The sequence below is a fragment of the Vipera ursinii genome (genome assembly GCF_947247035.1).
Source record: "Vipera ursinii genome assembly, chromosome: 1".
Taxonomy (NCBI): Eukaryota; Metazoa; Chordata; class Lepidosauria; order Squamata; family Viperidae; genus Vipera; species Vipera ursinii.
This window is the reverse complement of record NC_139512.1, coordinates 65,469,876-65,480,309: the sequence shown is the minus strand read 5'-3', so window position 1 is coordinate 65,480,309 and position 10,434 is coordinate 65,469,876. Positions and strand designations below refer to the sequence as shown.

The following is a 10,434-nucleotide window of genomic DNA, read 5'->3' as shown; positions in this document are numbered from 1 at the left end:
TCAACACAGACGAGAAATTATTTTGCACCCTCTAGGTGCGAAGGAGCTGTTTCCCTTCTACGCTTCCCCATGTCTTGGTGACCTACTGAATAAACAGAGTCAGGCATTTCCACAAGAAAGGCTAATTTCTCTCTCTCTCTCTTTTTTTTAAAAAAAACAATTTCCCCCTTTTCTTTTTAATGTAAAAGATCCTCGTGATCAGATTCTGACATGGCGGTCCATTCCCAGCCTTTGAATGACTCCTGTTCCAATAGTTCAGATCTCTTATTCACTGGCCTGGATCTCCTCTTTGAGCTGAAGCCGCTTTTCATTCCTCTCTATGCTCTCTTAGTGACAGTGGCCTGCACAGGGAATCTCCTCCTCCTCTGTCTCATCAGCTTCACCAAAAAGCTGCACAACACCACAGATTTCCTGATTGGGAACTTGGCAGCTGCCGATCTGATTATGTGCATTTTCTGCGTTCCACTGACCGCCGTGTATGCCTTTGAAAGCCGAGGCTGGCTTTTTGGAATGTTCATGTGCTACTTTGTCACCCTGATGCAAGGGACCACGGTGTCTGTGTCTGTCCTGTCACTTACAGCCATTGCCGTTGATCGATATATTGTAATTGTGCACCCCATTCGCCAAAGGGTGAGATGCAAGTCCTGTATCTATATTGTGGCTGCTATTTGGCTCTTATCTCTTGTGGTTTCTCTACCGACCTATTTACATACCCATTACCTAGACCTCAACAGTATTGGCCATGACATGATTATCTGTGAAGAAATCTGGTTGCACCGGAAGACAGAGAGACAGCTCTACTCTTGCATGATGCTCCTCCTCTCTTACATGCTTCCACTTTCTGCTGTGTTGTTCTCTTCTTGTGCCATTTCTTATCATCTCCAGAAGAGAAAGATCCCGGGAGCCGTATGTCAGAACCAAGAAAAGTGGACTACAAAGAAAGAAAAGACCTTCCAGATCCTGCTAATTTCGATTCTGTGTTTTGGTCTTTGTTGGCTCCCCCTCCAGGTGGTTAATTTGATTAGAGATATGGATGAAGAATTTGCTATCCTAGACAAGCGATATGTGAATGTCATCCAAGTTTCATGTCATGTGGCTGCCATGAGTTCAGCCTGTTTCAATCCTTTCATTTATGCTTCCCTCCATGAGAAATTACGACTCCATATTGGGAACTATTTTTATCAGAGAAAGAAGTCAAGCCTCACATCCCACAAGGCCTCACGACTAAATACCTGTTTTACTTTGGCAGACAATAATCCTGCGGGTATCTCAGAAGAAGTTGAGCTGCAAACAGAACACAAACACCGTTTCTTTGAACCAATACCAAGAAACATGTAATGTGGCTGCTTTCCCATTCCAAGACTGGATCCCAGCTCATCCCATATAATCCTGTGATCATGACAAAAGGGATGAGAAAGGATGGACAGCAACAGTTTTCTTTATTTATTTTTTTCCTGAGGAAGTCAAATGAGAAATAAGTAGTTCTACCTTCTATCTTCATTCAAAATGAGTGGATAGATTGCATACTTGTTGATTTATGTAGTGGAACAGGGTATATTTTGAACACCAAACGTAAGTGTTAGGTTAGAATTGTCTTGTATTCAGCTGCTTTGCTCTTTATTCTTTCGTGGAACTTTGGTTAAGATTAACCTTAACTTATGTTTGTTTTTTTCTGATGCCTCTGTTCACCAAAGATGAAAGTTAGATGTGGCTGCACATATTGTACTTTTACACAGTATATTTTTACATTTGATGGCAGTGATTAAAATTTATAAATCAGAACTGTTTTCAGGAATAAGTGATATACAGTACATGGGAATGTTTAAGATTAAATTGTTGAATAAGGTAAATGCTTATGCCTATCAGATTTGGATGGCCTTGCTTGAAATGTTTTTGTTTTTGTTTCATTCAGGGCTGTGTGCTTAGCCCCTACCTGTACTCTTTATACACTTATGATTGTGTATCATCTGACCCATCCACTGCGATAATCAAGTTCGCAGATGATACAACTGTGGTGGGTCTTATTACAGGTGGGGATGAGACAGCATATAGGGCGGAGGTACAAAAACTATCCATATGGTGTAGTAACAACAACTTGCACCTAAACATCGGCAAGACGAAAGAGATGGTGTTAGACTTCCGGAGAAAAAAGGAGGAACCTGCCCCACTTTATATCGGGGAGGACTGTGTAGAGAGAGTTTCCTCCTTTAAATTTCTGGGAGTCTACCTCTGTGAAGATCTGACCTGGAAAGTTAACACAACCCAGGTGGCTAGAAAGGCCCAACAGAGGCTTCACTTTCTTAGGATCTTGCGGAAGAACAGGGTAGAACAACAGCTAATGACCCTCTTTTACCAGTCTACCATAGAGAGCATCCTCTCGTATGGTATTGTGGTTTGGTATGCTGGTCTGACAGCCGCGGATAGGAAAGTATTACAGAGGGTAGTGAGCACAGCACAAGACATTGTGGGCTGTTCCCTGACACCACTGGATGACATCGCCAGGGCTCGTTGCCTTGGAAGAGTGAGGAAGATTCTCAGGGATGACTCGCACCCTGGACGGTATCTCTTTACTCTCCTACCATCCGGTAGGAAATATAGGAATATAGCCAGCCGTACCAACAGGCTGAAAAATAGCTTTTATCCGTGGGCTGTTAGGCTTTTAAATGGGACATAATCTTATGCAGAATTGACTTGGGAGGCCGGTGTGTGGTGTAGTTGGTTCACATAGTGTGGTGGGATGGAGGGTTTGTTGTCACTGTGTGTTGGGGGGAGAGAGCACGGGGGGAGGCTCAGCTAATCTCAATGTACACATGTACTTTGACAATTATTTATTTATTTGTAATTGCTTGGAAACAGTGATGTCATCAGGACAACATTACTAGCCAAAGTTTAGGATTCTTAATCCTGGAGCCCCCTCCCCCTCACCAGAGATAGATAAATAGAGCTACAATATTCTTCACCCTTATCATATTGTCTTGATCCCCCCCCCTTTTTTTAAAAAAAAGTAAACATAGAACATTGCACTGTAGATTTGCCTTAAAGTGTACCCAAACTCTTGAAAAAAAAAAGAAAAGAGAAAAAAAAGTGCCTGTGGTATGTCCAGGTAAAGAGAAAGGGGCAGAAAGAACAATAAGCATGAGGCTGGTAAGAAGAAACACACAGAAAAAAAATCAAGAGGAATGAAACGGGTGGGGTGGGAGTAATAGATAAATTGAGTAAATTCCCCTGAAGGCGTGGAATTCCCACAATTCTAAAGTGCTGGTGTAGAAAATCCTTTCTAAATATACTCACACAGTATTAGATATATCAGTGGTGGGATTCAGCCGGTTTGCACCACTATGGCAGAACCAGTAGCTAATTTTTTTTTTTGCAGAATGGACTTCTGGAAGTGGCATCCACACAGAGAACCGGTTGTTCATATATTTGAATCCCACCACTGAGATATACCCAAAAACATCAAAATGAACATAACAGTAACTAATGGTAACATTTGACTTAAGAAATATAGTAAAACACAATAATATAATTTTAGGAAAACAAGAAATAATAATAATAATAATAATAATAATAATAATAATAATAATAATAATAATAATAATAATAATAATAATAATAATATGTAAGGGACCTTGGAAGTCATCTAGTCCAACCCCCTGCTCAGGCAGGAAACCCTATACCAGACATGTCAAACACAAGGCCCGGGGGCCAGATTCGGCCCACGAAGTGGTTTCATGTGGCCCGCGAAGCCATCCTGGAAACAGTGAGGGAACGGCCCCCACTGCCTTGGCCCTGGCCCAGAGACCCTCCTCCTGCCAGAGACCCTCAGATCTGTCCCACTCCTGCCCAGGCCCCCATAGGCACCCTTGATGTGAACGATGTAGAGCTGGCCACGCCCACCCAGTAGGCCATACACACTTTAGCCATGCCCACCCAGTAGGCCACACCCACCCTGGCCACACCCACCTGGCCCCCTGAGGGCAACCGCAATGCTGATGCGGCCCTCAGCCATTTCAGACAAATGGCTGTCCAGTCTCTTCTTAAAAACTTCCAGTGTTGGAGCATTCACCACTTCTGGAGGCAGGTTGTTCCACTGGTTAATTGTTGTAACTGTCTGATGTGTATGTGTATAGGATCAGATTCAACGGTGGAATTCAAGTATGTGAACAACCGGTTCTCTGTGTGGATTCCACTTCCGGAAGTCCATTCTGGGCCTGGGCAACAAAAAATAGCTAACGATTCTGCCGAAGTGGTGCGAACCGGCTGAATCCCACTACTGAGTCAGATTATTCATTACTCTGCTGATTGCTTTTGAATGGATCTGAAAAGATGCTAATGATAATTGAACTTATTTTACAGAATATGAAATCTACTTCATAAATGTAGTAACTTGAACTTTTCTCCAGTTTAATCATTGAATCCAACCATTTACAGAACTTCAGATTGACACATTCACAGCAGATGTCTTCAACTTTGTCCAGTCTCAAAAGTGTGATAATACTCCTGCTCAATTGTGTTGTTTTTTCCCTAAACATCTCTAGCTCCCTCAGTCACTTATAATATCAATGATCAGCCCCCCTGATCATCTTCATTGTTCTAACTTGTATCTATTCTAGTTTGTTCTGGGGCCCAGAGCTGGACTCAGAACTCAAAGGAGGTTTGACTTATGAAGAAATTGTGGAACTGTATGATAGAAGATCCTTCAAGGTGACAGGGTTTAAGCAATAATCCTCTTTTCCTTTCAATGAAAGAATCCAAGATGAAACATTTTCAGTTACCCCAAGGAAACGTTAGTTGTTTCAAATTTGGAGGAATTTTCTGTGATCTAATTATTGGCTGGATGAGTAAAGACATTATCATTACAACCTACGTCAGTCAGTTGTGGGTCAAGCTTTTCCTAACAACAATCTTACAGAAGATGTTTACAATTACAAGTTACAATCATTTGTTTAGTGAGGACTACTGTAATTTAAAAAGTATTGCCAACAACACTGTTCAGCAGTTCTGAACTGGGCAACACCGCAGAATTCATAAAAAGAAAACAGCATCTTTTAATTTCAGACATGATATTGTCTGAATGTGTGTGACTAGACATACTGGATATTTGTAAGTAGAAATGCCTATGCCCCAAAATTATTTTTCACTCCGAATGGAGATTTATCTTGTCTTTACTAGGCTTTGCAAAATAAATTCTGTTGAAAAAATCATGATAGAAAATGGTTATTAGACAGTTAGATTTTTCTGAGAGCTTATTGTAATGTAGTGGGTCCGACGCAAGGAAGAGACGCCAGCCGGAGTACGTGTTCAGCTCTTTATTGGGGGGGGGAGCGTACTACCAGAACAAGGGCTACCTGGCCTCCTTAAATACCCAGCCAGGTAGGTGACCAGCCAATGGGGTTGGCCCTAGGTTTCCTGCCGAAACTAGGTTTCCCGCCAAAATCGTCCAGGCCAACGCCCCCTGGTAGCTGTTGCTATGCAGATGACTTGGATACATAACATTTATGGCTAAGACTTCGTTAACAGAACTGCTATATATAATGTTAAATGTAAAACTCTGTAGAATGGACACATGGCACTAGAGGCAGAGAAAATGGTGCCATCCTGTCGCCACCTGGATTTATGAAATTCAGATATGGTAGCCCTAACCTGTTTTACTACAGTATGACAAGCTGCAATGGCTAGATTCATGCAAAACACTAAGCAAGCAAGCCATATTTGTGTGTGATGTACCAGTCCATCTACACTACGTTTCAGGAAGCCCTCTTATAAAATGATACATCCTCATAAAAGAGAATGCTGTGTTCACATATTATACTAAGCCAAAATATAATCTGTTTGCTTTGGATTAAGGACAATGTGTCGTCCAAGCTATAACTGTTTGTAAATAATTTGTGTGAATTCAGCCACTTGGAACTTTCTCCATAAATCATGGCTTAACAGGTGATAACTGAAAAAGAGAAGAGAAGAGAAAGAGAAGGAGAAAGGGGGTAAAAAAGAAGGATCTTAGTGTTCTAATTCTGCCATTACAGAATTATTTTTCATGATTTCCAAAGATCAAGGCCTAGATTTATTTTTCAAAAATTAAAATTGGTAATATATGAATTTCACAGGGAGCACAAATCATTAGCACAGATTTTAGTACTTAGCATTTTCATGTACAAGTAGCAGAGATTTTAATGCTTAATAAAAGAATAGCTGCACAACATAATTTTCACATGGTTAAATATTACTTGTAAAGGACTTAATAGGAAGATAATGAATACTATTGCTTATTTGCTGGTCTGAAAACCTCATTAGAAATTTATGACCGTAAATTGTTAATTAAATAAACTATCAGCATACTACAAAAGAATATGGCTATTAATTTGATTAAAAGGTCTGTGCCCCTTTATAACAGCCAACTAAGACAGCTAATTTCTATATATTTAAATGTAAATTGCCAATGAGATGCATGATCAGATTTTGCTTTTAGTAAAATTAGTCTGAAAAATAGTAGTACTAATTAGTCTAAAAAGTGTGATAAGTGAAAGACAACAATGTTGTGTGGGGATATCTCAGTGCAAAATATGCTCCCATATGCTATGCCTTGATTTTGCCAACTAAACCTTTCTGGGAAAATCATTTTTCAAATTAGGAATCAGTTGATTGCTTACCATTGATTTGGGCTGACTCAGCTAGAATCCTGTTTTACTTCTGTAAACCATAATTATTTCTGGTTTTCTAATTACAAGGAAAGCAGTAGAAAGATAGATCAGGGATGGCTCAGCTCAGCTTAGCTGGTCCTTAACAGTTATAATTGGGACCAGCAATTCTGATGTTAAGCAATGCAGTTGTTAAGTGAGACACCACTTTGTGATTTTATTGATGGCTTCTTTATTGACTCTGCTTGCCAGAAGCTTGGCTGTGAATTGTGCAAATGATGATCACATGACTGCATGGACCTGCATTGTTTATTTATTTATTAAATTTGTTTGCTGCCCATCTCACTGCAAGATAACTTTGTAAACACCTGCTATATGTAAAGCACCTGAATCTTGATTGACTCTACAACAGCCATAAATATGAGGACAAGTCATAAGGTTACTTTTCCAGTGCCATTGTAACTTGAAATGGTCACTAAACAGGGCAGCAAGTATTACCTGTATCTGCATCTCAGGCTCCTGAGAATCAGTCATGTTTGGGAATCAACAACTTTCTTCTTTTAATGTAGATCCAGCTCAGACCTCTCAGATTTCATCTATCTGTAAGCCAAGAATGCATGGCCTAATACTAAATAACTATGTTCATAATTTACGGTAAGCTGTTCTTGTCTTATGCTTGTGATGGCTTGACTATAAACTGGCTTAAGAAAATCATGGGCTTTGGGGGCTGTTTAGGAGTGAGGCTAAACTCCTACTTGGAGAAATGGTGTCAGTGCAATGGTAGAATTGTATTAGTTTTAAAAAGCATAAACAATAACATTGTTATACTGTAGTTATTAAGACAGAGCACAATTAATATTTGGCATAGTGCATTACTTTTGGCATCCATCAGGCTTCCTGCATCATCTGATTTTAATTTTTTTAAAGCTTAATTTTAAGAAAGAAAAAGCTGGCATGTTGCAAAGCAAATATAAAAAACCACTATTTACAACTTTATTAATTTTGTGATTAAAACAGACACATTTGCTGTAATCACCAATGAGATAATATGCATATAGGATGAAATAATTGTGGCTTTTGTGTGTAGGAGAGGGCCCAAATTATAAGTTTATATAAGAGCAAATTATCCATGGGTTCTATAATTGATTAACAGATTACATGCCATCAAGTCTTGTTGACTCTTAGCAATCACACAGATTTTTTCCATGTCCTGTAATAAGCAGAGTTATTAATAGTATGTGCATTTGAACAATTGCATAAATTGCACTATTTCTGTTTCCTTTCCAAACATTGTAAGCATCACTATAGGAACAGATTTAGATAATATATTATAGTGATGTACAGTGACAATTTGATGGGTCTTTAACAAACTTCAGTGCCCATCCTCAATGCCTGTTATCAGGGGATGATGGGAATAATAATTCATCATAACTGAAGGATGCCTGTTTGGGAAGCACTAAACTGAATTTCAGGTAAGGGAAACCCAAGGTAACTGCAAAAAATGGCTGATAGCAGTTGGCAATCTTAATGAGTGCCAACATGATTTCACTGGATGCTGGATCTCCATTCAGATGAAAACTTCCAGTTGGTGTGTGCATGTTTGTGTATGAAAATTATAGTCTGCATAAAGTAACTTCATTTTGAATAATTAAAAACTAAGCCTTGACAGCCAAAATGAAGCTGGTCATTTCTCAGTATAAAATTAATATATATTTTTTCTCTCCACTGAAGGCTATCATTAGGCTGCTTTTTTTCTGTCAGTGCATGAGGGAAATGTTTGGCAGCAATGTCCCATTCAGCATCTTTAGGCTATGTCAGTGGTGGTGAACCTATGGCATGTGTGCCACAGGTGGCACGCAGAGTTCTCTCTGCGGGCACCCGTGCCATCGCCCCAGTCCTAGGCCTTCAGCTGGGTTTTATAAAACCTTTTCGCTTTAGGCCTCTGCTGCCGTGTGGGGAAAAATGGTTCAATCAATTTCAACTTCTTGCAGGAAAAAAAAATCTCACAAATTTGGAATTGATAGAACTTTTTAGTCCCACCCAGTCTGCCGTTACGACTGTAACCACACCCACCCAATTGGCCACATCCACCCAATGGGCCACACCCACCCAATGTTTGGCAGCAATGTCCCATTCAGCATCTTTAGGCTATGTCAGTGGTGGTGAACCTATGGCATGTGTGCCACAGGTGGCACACAGAGTTCTCTCTGCGGGCACCCGCGCCATTGCCCCAGTCCTAGGCCTTCAGCTGGGTTTTATAAAACCTTTTCGCTTTAGGCCTCTGCTGCCGTGTGGGGAAAAATGGTTCAATCAATCAATCAATTTCAACTTCTTGCAGGAAAAAAAAGATCTCACCAATTTGGAATTGATAGAACTTTTTAGTCCCACCCAGTCTGCCATTATGACTGTAGCCACACCCACCCAATTGGCCACATCCACCCAATGGGCCACACCCACCCAATGAGCCACACCCACCCAGTGGGCCACCCCCTCACCCACGCCGGCACCCGACGATACATAAAGTGGGTTTGGGGTTGCAGTTTGGGCACTCGGTCTGTAAAAGGTTCGCCATCACTGGGCTATGTGCTAAAGGTAGGTTTGGGAGCATAGGCGATGCTGGATGCAACTGCAGAGCACAATTGATACTCTCCAGGACTATATCAGGTCCCATAATTCCCAGATAGTGTTAAATCTCCACCATTACTATCAAGAACAACACTTTCTACATGACTGGCAAATCCAGATTCAAAAGATGAATGGTCAAATCCACCAGAAGCCCTTAGATGTAGCAGAAATTGATAAGAACCCAGCGGAATGTCCTATTAAAGACAAAGTAAGGACAACAGGTAGTCAGGCATCAGGAACAAGCCATGCCTGTTGCTTTTCCTTTTATTGTACTGCTTTGTTTTAAGCCAGAGATAACCCTTTGCTTCTGCAAGTGCTGCTCTTTTTTTTAAGGACAGAACAATTACTGCTGCACATTGACAAGGTATAAAAAGAAATAATCCTGGCTGAGAACGTTGCTTTCTTTCAGCTGAAATCACAGCCTGTGTCAGCCTGTGGGCTTTATTAATTTTTTTGTTTTAATGACATAGAGCACAGGTCTGCAACCCGCGGCTCCTGAGCCGCATGCAGCTCTTTCAGCCGTCCCCTGCGGCTCCCAGTCCTCTGCCATGTGCAGTCAAAAAAAAAAAGTGGGACTAAAAAAGTTCAATCAATCAATTCAAATATGCAGGGTAGGTGCATATCTCGCCTTGTCTCCACTCTTCAGTCAAAACCTGTTCTGCGCATGCGTGCATGTATGCGCGTGCGCACATATTTTTGTGGCTCCCAGGTTTTCATTTTGTGAGGGAACCGGTTCCGAGTGGCTCTTTCACTGTTTCAGGTTGCTGACCCCTGACATAGAGTAATAGTTGGAGGGGACCTTGAAGGTCTTCTACTCCAACCCCTTGCTCAAGCAGGAGACCCTTTACCCAGTGGTGGGATTCAAATATGTGAACAACTGGTTCTCTGTGTGGATGCCGCATCCGGAAGTCCATTCTGGGCCTGGGTAACAAAAAATTAGCTACCGGTTCTGCTGAACTGGTGCGAACTGGCAGAATCCCACCGCTGCCTTTACCATTTCCAGACAAATGGCTGTCCAATCTCTTCTTGGAAGCCTCCAGGGATGGACCACCCACAACTTCTGAAGGAGATCTGTTCTGCTGGTTAATTATTATTATTGTTATTGTTAATATTATTACTATTATTATTAGTAGTAGTAGTATTAGTATTAGTATTAGTATTATTATTTGGA

At 40.9% G+C, this 10,434-nt stretch overlaps 1 protein-coding gene across 1 annotated transcript; it reads left to right on the top strand.

Annotated features, from left to right (window-relative positions):
* Positions 1 to 210: 210 nt before the first annotated feature.
* LOC310632493 (prolactin-releasing peptide receptor-like) lies at positions 211 to 1,776 on the top strand (the record flags this gene model as incomplete). Its single annotated transcript, XM_083349713.1, has 2 exons — positions 211 to 1,008; positions 1,250 to 1,776. The coding sequence occupies 2 exons, from the start codon at positions 211 to 213 to the stop codon at positions 1,385 to 1,387; spliced, it is 936 nt and encodes a 311-aa protein (XP_083205839.1). The 3' UTR covers positions 1,388 to 1,776.
* Positions 1,777 to 10,434: the final 8,658 nt, after the last annotated feature.